The sequence below is a fragment of the Mixophyes fleayi genome, chromosome 1 (genome assembly GCF_038048845.1).
Source record: "Mixophyes fleayi isolate aMixFle1 chromosome 1, aMixFle1.hap1, whole genome shotgun sequence".
Taxonomy (NCBI): domain Eukaryota; kingdom Metazoa; phylum Chordata; class Amphibia; order Anura; family Limnodynastidae; genus Mixophyes; species Mixophyes fleayi.
The window spans coordinates 81,572,688-81,588,946 of NC_134402.1; the positions used below are offsets into that span (position 1 = coordinate 81,572,688).

Here is a 16,259-nt window from a genome sequence, read left to right on the forward strand (position 1 = left end):
CAGGCTGTATAGGGATATCAGCAGCTCGCTCACAGACCGAGAGATAAGGTACTGTGCAGACGATGGATGTTAACTAGGAACATTTCCAAGGACAACGGTTTTAAACCTGGGTTTTCACTGGCAAATAAGGACACTTGGAATGGCTACTATGAAATATGCACTTCTCTGGAACAATCAGACTGGATGCTTTGAACACTCAGCAAGAACAGCTGTTCGTCATAGTGGTACTAAGATGTTTCTTCAATAGTTCCACCCCCCCTGCAACTGACAAGAAGGAGGGGTAAAGGGTGAGCACATGAAGGAGGAGACCAGCACTTACAATCAGAGGATGAGAGGAGGGAGGTATTATTGTTTTGTGTTCCTCCTCCTCCTCCTCACACGCACAGCATTAGACCTGCCATCCCTGCATGCTTCTCATTATCACACTTTGCTCATGCAGGCTGTATTTGCTCTCTCTATTCACCACTGACATCTCCTTATGCCAGGCAGCACTGCAAGTCACCCCGGGGGCTGCACACCAAACACGTGTGTCCTGTGCACTATAGCCTAGAGATTTATTTAAGCCATTAACATTCCTCTCTCAGATCTACCCCTGTTGGCTTTAGACACTGGACGTTAACTAGTTTGTAGCAATGAACTCGGATGTCCAATTTCCTGAGGCAACTTTGTTTTATTACTTGGCAATCTTTGGATCGCTTGCTTGGAAGAGGCTGATGCTGTGGGACTTGCTGGACTGAGTGAGGATTTACTAGGAACATACTAGCCTGACTGCCACAAGCACTTGAGCCTCATCCCGGAGTGGAAAATGCACTTGCTGAAAGTAGCACTACTTTTTCTATACACAGTATTGATTCAGGGGGACATAGCTTATGAGTCAGGCCAAGGCTATTACGACGATCCGGAATTTGGTGACATCAAGGTAAGGACATTGCGGGTGTGAGTGAAAACCGGAATTGCCGGAATGATTTGGCTCCCTGCAGCACCTTCTGCTGCTTGGTGGAACAACTATTCCACATATTATATTGCATATATATTGTATTGTATGTATGTATTTATGTATGTATGCATGTATGGGTCTGCCGGAATGGAGTTATGAGGACCTTAATCATCCATTCCAAGTGCCGGAAAGGGTCTGAGAGTACCTTACCCATCATTCCGGGTGCCGTAACTGGTATGCCAGTAACTTACCCATCCATTCTGGCTGCCAGAATGGGTCTGCAAGTACCTTACCCATCCATTCTGGCTGCTGGAATGGAGCTCTGAGGACCTTAGCCATCCATTTTGGGTGCCGGAATGGGTCTGCCAATACCATAGCTATCCATTTTGGGTGCCGGAATGGTTCTCAGAGTTCCATAGCTATCCAGTCCAGGTGAAGGAATTGATCTGTGAGTACCATAATTATTCATTCTGGGTCCCGGAATGGGGTTCTGAGTACCTAACCCATCCATTCAGGCTGCCAGAATGGGTCTGCCAGTACATTACTGATCCATTCCGGCTGCCGGAATGGAGGTCTGAGTATATTAAGCATCCATTTTGGCTGCCGGAATGGGGTTCTAAGTACATTAATCATCCATTTGGGCACCCTGAATGGAGGATTAATATAAACCAAACCTTATTCCGACACCCGGAATGGATCGCTAAGATACTCAGACATCCGTTCCGGCACCCGGAATGGATGCTTTCTGGCACCCGGAATGGATGGGTAAGGTAATCAGAGCTCCATTCCGGTAGCCAGAATGGATGGTTAGGGTACTCTAAGCCCCATTCGGCACTTGTAATAGTTCTTCAAGATACTTAGAACCCAATTCTGGCAGCCGGGATGGATGACTAAGGTACTCAGGCATCCATTCCGGCACCTGGAATGGATGGCTAAGATATTGAGACATCCATTCCGATAGCTGGAATGGATGGATAAGGTACTCTGAGCACCATTCCAACTGCCAACATTTATGAATAATGTACTCGGAGCCCCATTCCGGCACCTGTAATAATTGTCTAAGATACTGACAGCCCAATTCTGGCATCTGGAATGAATGGCTAAGTTGTTCAGGGCCCCATTCCGGCAGCTGCAATGGATGGGTAAGGTCCTCGGAGCTCCATTCTGGCAACCGGAATGGATGGGTAATGCACACAGCGCTTCATTCCAACATACATTCAGGCAGGTAGAACGGATAACTAGAATATATAGCTATGATGACAGAAATATATATAAATATATTATGTGTATATATATATATATTTATTTAAACAATACAATATGTGTAATAGTTGGTCTACGTATTACAGAGAACATATCTGTGTAGCAGAGCAGAATGCACTATACAGGCAGAGAAAACACAGCAAGTTTCACTCAAGACACTAAGCAGCAGAGGGCGCTGTAGTAAGCTGACTCATTCCGGCAGTTCCGGCTTTTACCTAATCCCAGACATTCCCAAGCCGTGGGTGGGGAGGGGGGGGGGGGGGGGAATGTTGTTTCGGTACCATTAACTGAAACTCAACTTCTACGACATGTCACAAATAATATAGTCACTATTTACATCAATTGGTCATGAACACACATTAGAAATGGAAAAAACCCTAATGCCCTAATACAAACACAAATTATTTAGTTACTTCAATAAATAACATTAGTTTGGGTTTTTTTCTGACATGAGAGACAGGGGAAAGATTAGACTTAAGTGTTTTCCAGTGTTTTGAGATATTTTCTGGCAGTCTAGGATGCAAGATTGTGAAATTCTTTGTATTTAAATTATTTATTACATGGAGAACTCTCACTGCCTCTATGATGTCATTCATGCAGACAACAATGAGTTGGGGCAACACAATAGAATGACACTATTGGTGCCAATGATTTTCACAGTGCAGTGTGACTTGGGCTGACCTCCTTATAATGCAGTGTATGTACATTTTGGACGAAATAGACTAGCAGTGCACTGGTTATATCCAAGGAATACTCTCAATTTAGGGTAATATCGGAGATGGCCATGATTAGCTTTTTTTCATATATTGTGACTACTGTACATAGCAACTAACAGGTTAACGCGACATCTTAAGAATTCCTTCCAATATACCAGCACGTGTTTTCACTCACTTCTGGCATTTAGAGACAATTTGTTTCTGTAATCAGAAAGCTTTTATGTTTTTGTGGAGTGCTCAGTGAAAGGAGAATGATTAGTTAACCGAAGGGGCTGCTACGAAACTAGAAAGTGTTGCTATAGGTGTGTGTTGTGTTATCTTGTGTGGCAGAAAAGACATCATTATTTGGTGATCTGCCGCAGGTTCCCAGAATAGGAATAGGGAATGTTATTATTACCTAATTACAGTTAGGTAAACAGAGGTTTCAGGAGATAATGTTATATATCCAACCGACCAGTAGCTAAAAAGGTAAAGGAATTTGTACTCATTCTTAACCTTTAATGTTTGTTTAGTCTTTTTTATCTTTCTGCTTCTTTTGTCTGTTTTTTTTATATTTTATATATCCACTTTGTTTTATATGTATTCAAATTTAATTATTAGGTGCAACATTTATTTAATCTGTATAAATGCAAATGTTCACAGATTATGACATATCTATCTCACACAGATGACCCATTTATATTAGCATATATTAAGTGTAAGTACAAGTCGAAAAAGTGATAGTATATTAGTGAAAGTATGGCAATAACATACAATCTTTTATTAAATCAGAGTTTATACAGTGTTTCTCATTGTAGTAATGATTACTATATAGACTATGCAACTTAAATATGTATTGTTTAGCATATTACATGATGATGTCAGCAGATGTCATTTGTAGTTTCAGAAGAATGTGCAACACTATATTTGGCAAGGAGCTTTAATCAAATGTTAGTGCAAAGTACACTGATAAGTCAATTTGTACATTGTTAATTAAACAGTTATGTGTGTGGGCAAGTCTTACTGGTAGACATGAGCAACATTTCCAGAACTGTTGTTGGAAATATTCACCTCATTTTGCATTTGGCTGTGGAAGTTTGCACATTCCCCCTGCAGAAGTCACCACACAGCAGTTTGAATTGATTGTCCCAGCTTCATTCATAGGCTATATATTCTGCACAATGTGAATTATATATACAGCGTAGAATGACATTCAGTGAAATGACAAAGCAGAAGTGGTTCTTATAAACTGTATTGCCAAAACTTTGCACCTCTTTGAAATGGCCTTTTCCATAATGAAACTCAATTTGTGTGAATTGGCATTTTTCCACTTTGCGTACTTCATCCTCCTTGTCAGTATTTTATCATCGCTTTCAAAACTAAAAAAAGAAAAACAAGCCACAGATCACATAAGGTTTCTACTATAATCATTCCCATTTACTGTATTGTGTACGTGCTCTGTAGTAGCTGAAAAAAACATACTGGGAGTAGTATTTCCAAAACACCTCGGGTGACAAAGTTTACTTATTGTTTGTATTGAAGGAAGCATAAAAGTATATAGTAGATTAACAGAGTTCACTGCAAGTAACAATGTGGCAGACAGGTCTTCTACTTTCTATTTTCAAACCGATTTCTGCATTCTCCCATTCCAAACATTGCATGAGTAATTAGCCAGGAGCAAATAGTAAAGTGACAGTTTGTAGACCGGCCTTCGGACCTGTCAGAATGTACCAGTTGCTTAAATCATATGTTTTTTTACTCTGCTAGGAATCAGGAACTGTAGTCTCTTCAGCACTGGAAATTTGAATAAACTGGGATTACAATGCTTATGATACAGTACAACCAAACCAGAAGATTAATCCAAGTCTTCTGACCCCTGCTCACATTTTTAGTAATGCTTACAATCCTTTTCCAAAAAAAGCAATTTGACATTTTGCAACTTTTTTTTTTTACTCTTGGCAGGTCCTTGCATCCCTAATCTCCAACGCTATGGGCTTGTGTGTCATTTGGCATTTTTAAGGTTTTGTGTGATTATCGTTTAAAATTAATCATTTTTCATACAAAAACTAAACTATTCTAGGATTTTTAGCAAATGTAAATTCCCTTTTCACGTCACACTCTTATTTTGCTGACACTTTTCTTAATAGCCTTGAGATTATTATTATTATTATTGAAATATAGTCCTTTACCCCGTCCCTAGTAGTCAAATCCAGAATGACTTCATACGACTGGGAGAGCCAATTGGGGTCCAATACTGAAGTGTCTCCTTTTTTTCTCCTTGGAGAATAAAGGCAATTAAATCATTGCGGAAGTCGTCTAGCAGCTGTAAAATAGTTGGCAGAAAAGTAATGACAAATATGATACAAGGAATAGTTAGAGACAAAAGTCAGATCTATGTCTTGATACAGTGTAAGGAGAACCTGTTGTTACCGAGTGGAAATAAATGTAACCATTCTAAGAATAAACACATGATATACAATCATTCTGGACATGCACCTTCTTATACAGTATGTTAATCTGGGGTAATAGCTGACTATTTAGCGGTAACTTACTTACATAAAAACTAAAAAACTAGTAAGCGGTGCTTACTTACATATCTGAATTTTGTTTTGATGCTGCAGATTACTAATTGTATCTGAAGATTTTGTTCTTTATCCTTAATCTTTATAATTTCACATGTGGGAGCTCATTCTGACATAAGCATTTGTAACACGCGTAAAACGCGCACTCTTTTGATGAGTTTTAATGATGTCAGTTTTCCATGCTCTTTACGTGCACTTTTTCCATAAAATCTAGATTACTAGAGTATGCGTTAGCCCATGAGAAATAGGTCATGCCACATTTTAAAATGTGGTGATGTTAAAATTTCAGAATGCAGTGGTGGTACAAGCCCGTAACAAACCATTCATCCTATTAGGGCCGGATTTACCGCTAGGCAACCTAGGCAACTGCCTAGGGCCTAGCGGTCCCCAGAGGGCCCAGTCAGGACTGGCGGTGAGCGGGGTAGGCAAGGCAGAGGAGCGCTCCCCTCCGCCTGCCATCCCTCTCTGTCCGCCGACATACTAAAATAAACTGTGGCCGTAAACAGACTTAAAAAAAAAAAAAAAAACAGTCACGTGATCGCGTGACAGGTCCAGGGCAGTCTCTTCTCCTCATTCAGTGGGAGCAGAGAGGAGGAGAGACTGCCGGGACTTGTCACGCGATCACGTGACTGTTCGTTTGTTTTTTTAATTCTGTTTCCGGCCACAGTGAGGACTAACCGAGGAGCTGCGCGCTGGAGAAGAAAGAAGACAGAAAGACAAGAAGGCCAGAAGACAGAAAAGAGGAATACAAAAGAGAAAAAGACAGGTAAGTAAAACGGAGGCACATAGGGTGAGGTGACACAGTGAGGGGGCACAGAGGTGACACAGTGAGGGGGCACAGAGGTGACACAGTGAGGGGGCACAGAGGTGACACAGTGAGGGGGCACAGAGGTGACACAGTGAGGGGGCACAGAGGTGACACAGTGAGGGGGCACAGAGGTTATATAATGAAGGGGCACAGAGGTGACACAGTGAGGGGGCACAGAGGTGACACAGTGAAGGGGCACAGAGGTGACACAGTGAGGGGGCACAGAGGTGATATTGTGAAGGGGCAAAAGTGGCAATAAATGGGCATAGTGTAATGACTGAGAGACAAAAGTGACAAGGGCACATCCTTGGATTTATGCGTATTATTTTTGCAAACAACTTAATAAGTATTTCTGTCCTGACTTAAATACTTATTAGGTTGTTTTGACCCAACTACTTAAAAAACGGGACTGCTCGGTAATTATTTAGGGGTGCCTTTTTGTGCAGCAGGGTGGCCTTGCTCTTTTCACATGTTAGGTACACCCCCAAAGATGCAAGCCACGTGTCGGCACACGCTTTCACTTCTACTTAGCTATAGGGGTATATGGTAGGCTGCAAAAATATAGTGCTATGGATTGTTTCAGGGAGGGGGCCCAAAACCAGTATCCTGCCTAGGGCGCTATGAGGTCTAAATCCGGCTCTGCATCCTTTTTTTAGTGTAGTTTCCAGGCTGCTGAAAAGCACATTAACAGAGGACAGGTGTGAAAGAGCCCTAGAAGAATGGCATTGCTGTGCTACCTTAACCAATTCTTTTTTGTTGGCACCAAAAATGTCTTGGTAACTTTAACCACAACAGGAGCCAGGGCTGAAAGACATATTAATGAGTAAACATCTTGTGAACCTGTGTGAATAGCACAGTATATTTTACCGCTTTTGCCATTTTCATGTTATTTGTCTTGACAATCTTTCAATGGAAACTCCTGCCATGGGTATTCTAAGCAGTGTCAGCAGACACTCTGGTGACTTATAGATTGATGGCTCTTACTGCAGGAACTTTGGGCATAGAAATGAAGAAGTATTCACATACTTTATTCTCATTATAACAAACATTCAACTAAAGAAATTTGAGTTTGGTGTTTCAAAGGCACCTTTATGGTTTTATATATGGATGACAGGTTCTTTTTAAGCACTCCCAAAATCTCATCTAGTTTTCATTGAGTTAGTACTTTTTATCTTGTTTTTGTCCAGCACCATAATCGTGTAATGAAAAGCGTGCAGAATATCTGCCCACCTAATCTACTGCAAGAGAGAAATCACTTAACAAATGGCTCTAAAAGAATTATAGAACGTGTCTCTGCTTGTCATTTTTCAGAACATTTACAGTACATCACAGGTATATATGTAGATGTCACATTTTCTACCCAAAGTATTCTGTATTTGATTTCACTGGGAATGTAACGCAACTTGAGTTAACCTATGTCTGCTATGATTTTGGTTGGCTTTGAAGTGGACTGGCACTTTCTTACATCATAATAACAATTATTACGTAAGGAAAACTGACAATCTGTTCCTGGTGGCTGGTTCTCATCAGGATGATCAGGGTATTTTTAAGAATGTGAACTTTTTAGTATGGTGCAGAAACAGCTGGGAGTTGTGAACCTGGGCCCTTCCATTCACCGTCTACAGAGAATGTTCTATGTCTACAATGGTCCTTTACAGCTGGGAAGGGAACTCTTTTTTTTTTTTTTTTAAAGGCACCGTGTGAACTTTTTGGAGGGGATTGCTTCCTCTTGCTGACTGACATCGCTCTGTACATTGTTATGACTGTAACATGGAAGTTCTGGCTCAGTACAGAAGCTAAAGAGTTAAATGGCACACAGTCCATTCAGTATTTATAATTAAAAGGGGGGACCCAGACACTGCAATCACTTCACACATTTCCATAAATGATATATTACTAAAATATAATTGGAAGTTACCTATTATTAGTTTTATGGTTTTATTATTAGTTTACACATCACCTTGAAACACTTGCTCTGTAAAAATTAGTTCATTTTTATTTTAATCCCTCTCTTCTGTGGTTTATCGTTAGCTGAGTATAATTTGTCTTATCTATTAGCAAGCGACAGAACAAAATAGCTCTAGAGTCTTAATTACTTGGATTTAACAATGTACCTCATGTGTGAGAGCTCAATAATTCAGTGCTGAAAGTGTTAATTACTTAGTCTGAGATGATACATGTTGCATTACCTCTGAGTAACGGGGAAAAAAAAATAACACAATGTTTCCATAAGTTTTTAGCTATTCCTAGGAAAACAAGTCATGACTATATAACAGATCATCCTATCAATTACGGAAGGGTGGTGCTGTGAGGAATGTATCTGATAAACAATTTATAATCCGGATATTCTGATCTGTAAAGGGAACACATATACTGAATGTTCATGCATGGTGATATGACACTGCAAATAGTTAAATTAATTTTCTTCAATCTGTACTTTTAATGAGAATGCAGCACAAATTTATAGGGGCATATTCAATTGTCCGCATTACTCGCAAAAGTAACGCTGCTTACGCACTATTACCATTATTATGGTAATAGTGCGCGTAATTACTGTTATTACGGTACCTTTAATGCAGCTCCGGCTTAGAATTACCGTAATAACGGTAATACTTTCAACGCCGCATTACTTTAGAGGGTGACCCGGACAATTGAATATGCCCCATAAACTCTTTTGTTATGACGGCTTTTTTTCTGACCTGTAGATGTATTGTCAATCTCACCTAGTTGAAACTAAGTTTTGAGAGTAAATATTCTTTTACCCCTTCACTGCCGATGTCAGAAATATCATTCGTTTTCTTATACCCCCTGTAACGACAAAAAAAAATCTATCCAAAATGCCCAAAACGTAGGGGTGGGGGCTATTGAAATTGCAATACTGTGATCTAAATGTGGGGTTTCTTTTTTTGTTTTTTTTGGTTTGTTTTCTAAAAACTACCAAGAAATACTTTGTGGTTCTTGTTTTAGCATCAATCCAAATTTTCAAACCAAGAAAAGGCAGGAGCCTTCACGTTTTCATAATAACATCTGCGCTTGAAAATGATAATGAATTTTTTCGCTAGTTTGCACAATCTTGAATGAAGTGCATAAAACGTGTAGAAATAATATGGGTAGCCCAACAAGATATACCCTTTTCATAAATAGACAGCCTAACACATCGAATGATGGTATCGCTGAGTGTTTTTGAAGCCATGATGGATAAGTTTTGGCATTATAACCAAGGCCACCAAGAGGAATTTCAGGCCCTGGCACAGCAACTTCTTGGGGTCCTTCTATAAGCACCAAATAAGGTCAGGATATAGGAGTCCCCCCCCCCCCCCTCCCTGTCCCCCATTCCTGGGCTACTTAATGTTTTCAGTGATATAGGGTGTTATAGTTTGATAGCATATATGATCGCCAAACCATACCTACTAAAGGGAAAGAAAGAAAGAAAGAAAGGACTCCCTTCTTTCAAATGAGAGTGTCCCTGATTTTATGGAAGTCAGGATGGGGTTGATCCCATCAGAGATCCCTTATCCCTGAAATTCAAAATAATTTCTGCAGTGTAGGTGATTATTGTGTTTTAACCACATTGATAACAGACAATAACAACATCATTTGAAAGAGGGGACACCCAGCACATACACCCACTATCTGCTCTCGGGGGCTTCCTCAGCAAACTAGAAGTATTTCTAGGTAATGAAATTTGAGTGGCTCACTGCGCATTAAATACCACATTAACGTAAAACCCCAAACCAGTTTATAACTACCCCCATAGGTAAATTAAACTCTTCTCTTTTTTTCTCGGTTTAGCCTCATTTATGGCTTAAACCAGTTTATCCCAACTACAACCTTCATGTTCCCCAGCAGCTCATTTTTTGTGCATATCTGTCTGAGAGAACAGGTGGAAAAATGACTTACGCAGCCAAATGTTTAAGCTCACTGGGTATGATTAAAGAACCTGAATTTCTGCCCTATTTTATTTGTATTATATGTTTAGTTTAAAATATGTTGTGTTTTTTTGCAATAGTTATAATAAAAATAAAATCCGTTCACTGCATTATCTTTTTTGCAGTCTTATTTTCACCTGAATTGAGATGCTTGCTTTAAAATGTCTCAATCTCATAATCATTTTATATTCGTGGTAAGCATCAAAATTTAGAGTAAAGTAAAAGTAACTGTATAAGACATGACAAGATAAATCTCACACTTGAAGCAGCATTGCCATCTACTGTTTGGAATGGTTCCATCACCTCAGTAACACATCTAGTACTGTGCATCACTCCTATTTGTAGAGATCGTCTGTATACTAAAGTACATATTGTTCATACGCCAGATACACTTATAGTAAATTACAGAAAATTGCTGTGATTTCAAGTTGCTGACAAAAAAAGCCAACTAATAAAAAGTGTTGCTTTGTTACATCCAGTGCATAGCACACAAGCTGTTTCTTTTATTTTGCTGTAATTTTAATGTTGCTATATATCATCATCATCATCATCATCAATATAACGCCACTAATTCCGCAGCGCTGTACAGAGAACTCATTCACATCAGTCCCTGCCACATTGCGGCTTACAGTCTAAATTCCCTAACACACACACACACACACACACACACACGCACTATGGTCAATTTGTTAGCAGCCAATTAACCTACCAGTATGTTTTGGGTTTTTTTGGAGTGGGGGAGGAAACCAGAGCACCCGGAGGAAACCCACGCAAACACGGGGAGAACATACAAACTCCACACAGATAAGGCCATGGTCGGGAATTGAACTCATGACCCAAGTGCTGTGAGGCAGAAGTGCTAACCACTGAGCCACCCTGCAAAACTCATGTAAAGAGACACCCTGGACTTGTACCCACAGTGATTCCAAATCAATAATACAGGGAGAAAAACATAAATTTGACATATTATTCTTGAACATTGAGGACCATTTATATTTATACAAGCCATATTCCATATTCAGCTATTCCAATTAATAAACTTGTATTGATCATGTGGAGACGGCGCTTTAAATGCCACAATTTCCGAAGCTTCCCTAAAGTAATTAGCATCCCTGCATCCCATTTATGAAGTGCAATGGATGTGCAGAGCAAACGTCTTGTATTTCCTCTGATGCACCTAAATGGTCCATCAGGTTAGCACCTACTCTCAAAGGCTTCAAGCGTGCCCTTAAGACTAATTTTTTTATTCAAGTCTATCAGTCCTCTTCATAACTTCCTTGTTCTGGCTCTCTTCCCCAGTTAGTACCACCCTATTTGTGTCTCCCCCTTCCCTTTAGGATGTTAGCTCTCATGTGCAGGGCTCTCTTTCTTTGTGTGCTCCTTCTACTGTTCCTTCACCCTCTGTACCTCTTGGCCTGCTTCGCTAGCCCTGTTTTCCCTGTCTTCTTAAGCTTTGGCCTTCTTCTCGCTGATTTCTATCATCCCTTTCACTATCTGTCCCAAATATAATCTGATTTGCTTTACCCGGTCACCTGTGTTTGCATACATTTTTGTATCATGTTGTGTCTTGGTTCTGTTTTCTGTATATGTAATGTACGGAGCTGCGGACCCTTTGTGGTGCCCTATAAGTCAAAGATGATAATAATAATAATAATAATAATGGTCCGCTCAGCGCATACACCTACTCTCTGCTCTCGGGAGATGGCACTGCTTAGACGTATGCCTAAGTTTGCAGTGAAGTGTAACTTCTGGTGTGGTTCACTGTGCAAAAATGTAATATTAAAGTAAAACTCACCACTTTAGAACCACCCAGTGGACTAAACATTTTTGTATTAACCTAAAATCATGCTCACTTAGGGCTAGATTTACTAAGCTGCGGATTTGAAAAAGTGGGGATGTTGCCTATAGCAACCAGATTCTAGCTTTGATTTATTTAGTACCTTCTACAAAATGATAGCTAGAATCTGATTGGTTGCTATAGGCAACATCCCCACTTTTTCAAACCCTTAGTAAATCTAGCCCTTAGGATTTAATTGAATGAAGTGGTCCTTCTGTGTGTTTGACGCTCTTATTTTGGTCACAGTTTACTTAGAAATGCGCTACTTCAGCAAAGTGCAACTGGCAGGTGTCCCATTATTTATCAGACAACACGTGAACTCTGCCAGCTGTGAACTGGTGCACAAATAAACTTCTTTTGTTAATGGAAATGGCTGTGCATTGCACGCACTAAGGAAAACTCCAACTCTAAAAATACACCCTCTCCACCTCTATTTCCCAATAATTTTGCTCTGCAAAATTAAATCTTGTTATTACATTGCCCTGCTGTAAAAGGACCAGTATTTACGACATAATTGTGCACGCTATCTTCTTATTCTATTTCTGGATACGCTCGTTACATTACCATACGCTTTTAAACTTTCCCTCTTATGACACGCCTACTTCAGTCCTTTAAACCTAATTTACTGTATCACACAGATTTCTATATATAATATCTCCTGTATCAAGACATTATAAATTCATAACCACAGCACAGATATATGTGTATGAAATAGAATATTTGCTTGTACAATAATGGAATAATATAATTTCAATAACGGAATCTTACACACAGTACATATAATAGATGACATTCTGTGTGTAGGTACAATATTTATTATGTATGTGTGCGCACATGCATGTGACTGTGTGTATGTATCTGACGGCTCCGGGTGTGTATGTATCTCATACTTGCCAACTCCTGGAAACTTGTTTGGGGGCATGACTGGAGGGCATGAGGGGGCGAGGCAAGGCCAATAGTGTCATTTTGGCCCCGCCCCCGCGAAAACTTAATTTACATCGCAGGGGCGGGGTTAAAATGACGCGATTGGCCACGCCTCGCCCCCTCCCGCCCGCTAAAATGGCGTGATTCACAGAGAATCGCGTCAAATGAGGTGATTCTCTGTGATATCAGGATGCGGGAGAAATGCCAGCTCGACCGGGAGCCCGGGAGACTGACCCGAATTTCGGGAGTCTCCGGACTTTCCGGGAGAGTTGGCAAGTATGATGTATCTCAGACCATTCCCATGTTAGCTGCATTATCTCCATCTTCATGTTGGCTCAAAGCAGACGCGGGCTGGGAGAGGCGTGGCCGGGGGGCACACAGGCGGCCACATCTCCTGAAAAGGGATGCGGCCGCGTCATTGATGACGCGGCCGCATCCCCTGTCATGTGATGCGGCCGCCTGTGCGCTGACGCGGCCGCATCTGATGTCATCAGATGCGGCAGCGGGGGAAAGAATTGTATTCTGCGGCCGGTCGGCCTACCCCCCGGCCCTAATAGCGGCCTGACCGAGCGGCCCGAGGAGCCGATGCCCCCCGGGCCAGCCCGCCACTGGCTCAAAGGTCTAATTTACTAACAATGCACAGTCAGCAACAGGCCCTTAGCTCATTACAACCAGTATTAGCCAGTCTACCACAAATAGCTCTCTGTTCAGCAGTTATCACACAAAGTCCACTAATATTTCTTGTCTAACAGGGGGGGGGATATCTACAAACTCCCCAGCAATATTCACTCATTTAAATCCATACTATGTGCATCCAAAGAGGTTTTTCTATCTTATCCCACATCTGTTTAACTAGTAGCCATTACACACATAGGGGGAGGGGATGAGAGCAAACGCCAGCCAGACAAGCTACCAAATACAGTCAGTATTAAAATCAACAACCAGAACTTCAATGTATATTTACAGTGTTACACAATACGGTATGAATCTTTATCTAGTAGATATTCACAGAGAAGCCACACTATAGCTACATCAAATACAATACTATTCAAGTATGAGGTCTATTGTATCAAACCCCTAAGGTATTACTAATTTCAAAACCCTTAAGCTGCATTACTTCTTAAGCACACTGACTACAATAGCAACATCTACTTATGACTATGCAGTGTTACCCTAAACAAAACACTTCTTAAAAGCTACAGCACATGGTCTGTGACTCTATAACAAAGCTTATAACACAGCCTATTGTAGCTCATATAGTCTATAGCTTAACCATTTAAAACACTAACAATTCACAGTGTACATTTTACTTATATCCAAGTCTATTTCCTCATGTTCACAATGTTAGCAGAGCCCCTTTAAAGGGCTCATATATACTTTACTATTTTTCAGTCCAAACAGGGAAACAAATCCTAGGTGTGTGTCTGCGTAATCAGTCTGATCCAAAAGGACACTTTTGTCTTCAGAAGTTAATTACAAAACTTCTGTGGGAGGGACTGATGTATCTGATTGGAGGCCAATTGTTTTTATATGTTAATGTATTTAGCTCACAGTTCTCCTCTGACAAAAGCCAGTACCTTGCTACAGTGGGGGGAGGAGAGACAATAGTTATTTAAGGAAGGAAAATGGTATAATGGTATAACAATCAAATATATATATATATTTTTATATATATATATATATATATATATATATATATATATATATCTTCACCTGCAAAAACCCAATTCCTCCAATCGGCTAATGCAGCCATCTTGCTCTGTAAACCTATGAACCTTGGCAGGAATCTCAGTCATTTTGCACTTCATAAATGAGGACCATTGTTATATAAATTATATTCCACCCCGTGTTCATTCTCTCATTCATTATTATTATTTTATTTTTAAACTTGATGCATGAATTGCTACAATTTGGACCACTTGTTTAAGAAATGTATATTTATGTTTTACATGTGTCCACAAGGATACATTTTAAATACAGAGAACATGTAGCTTGGTTAATTTTAGAATTTCATAAAAAGTAGAAATTTAATCAATTAAAAACATCATATTGTGCACTACGTTACTATTGAGAACAAACACAGTAATAATAATAATACAAGACTGGGTATTAACAAACTGAGAAAGAGGTAAGAGAGCTCTGCCCGCAAGCATTCAATCTATAGGAAAATATGAGTTTCATAAATAAGGTTAAAGTCACAAATTGCATATTGGACCTGCCAGACTGCAGTGGGAAAAGTACACAATGATCTAGTCATACAGCAATGTTGATTTGGGGATTAGAAGGTTGTTTGAGTATAAGAAGAGAATAAATGTACATTTAAGCGAGAACTATATAGAGGGAATATATAATTTGATTGGTCTGTTTCTAAGCAGAGCTTCTATTTGATTGTCATGCTACTGTATAAACTAAATATGTTTCAATGTTGCATGATTCTATATCTTATTATTCTGAAATGTGCAATACCTATTTTTAGCATTTCTATTTTACAATATCCCACGAGTTGTAAGTCATTCCAGTAAACAAATATTTTTAGGACCTGAATGAAATTAGACTTCCTCCATGTTAAACATGAGACCATTCATGCAGGAAACACACAATTCTTAAGAATGAGCTTCAGAAGAAAACAGCCTACTATAGGCCTGTATCTGTTGGTATAGTTTATAACCTATTGTGAAATTTAGTTAATGATGAATTCCATCCAAACTTAAAATCTAATGTTAGGTGGATGATATGTGATGTGTCAGTCACCTTGTCTGCTGGTTCACAAGCATCTATTATCTTCCCTCTGCTCACCTATTTACCACTATGGCTCACCTTATTAAAACAGGGAGGTATGTATGTATTCACTGCCCCTCATCTGATACTTCTCCGTACATGATGCTTGCACTGAAGGGGGGACATTAGCTATAAGTCTGCCTGATTCCATTTGGCGAATGTGACAAATAAATAAAGGAAATCGGGCTAGCCTTGAATACTGTACATTGTAAGTCTGTGGAGTTTTTAAATCCAAGCTCCAAGCAATGTCCCATTCACTGATGATTCTAGAGCAGGATTTGAGAAGGTTCCAGGAAATTCTCAGTCCAGTGGAAGGGGATAAAATCTTTACTTGTTTTTTTTTTATAAATCAAGGACCCATAGCGATTTGAAAAAGTACTGCAATAGTACAGAACATCTTCGGATTTTCTTTGACTGATTGTACAATTAATGCAAAGAAAAAAAAATGTTCTTACCTGCTGATTCTGGCACCTGATCTTACCTCATGATTGGCTGCTGACTGATGA

The 16,259-nt window shown here is 39.8% G+C and overlaps 1 protein-coding gene across 1 annotated transcript in view; it reads left to right on the top strand.

Annotated features, from left to right (window-relative positions):
• Nucleotides 1-325: 325 nt before the first annotated feature.
• The window catches only part of VEGFC (vascular endothelial growth factor C), a 140,095-nt gene continuing 124,161 nt past the window's right edge, over nt 326-16,259 (top strand). Inside the window, exon 1 of the mRNA XM_075197457.1 lies at nt 326-919. Coding sequence (XP_075053558.1) covers nt 806-919 — 114 coding nt within the window. The 5' untranslated portion in view covers nt 326-805. The remainder of the gene's footprint in view (nt 920-16,259) is intronic.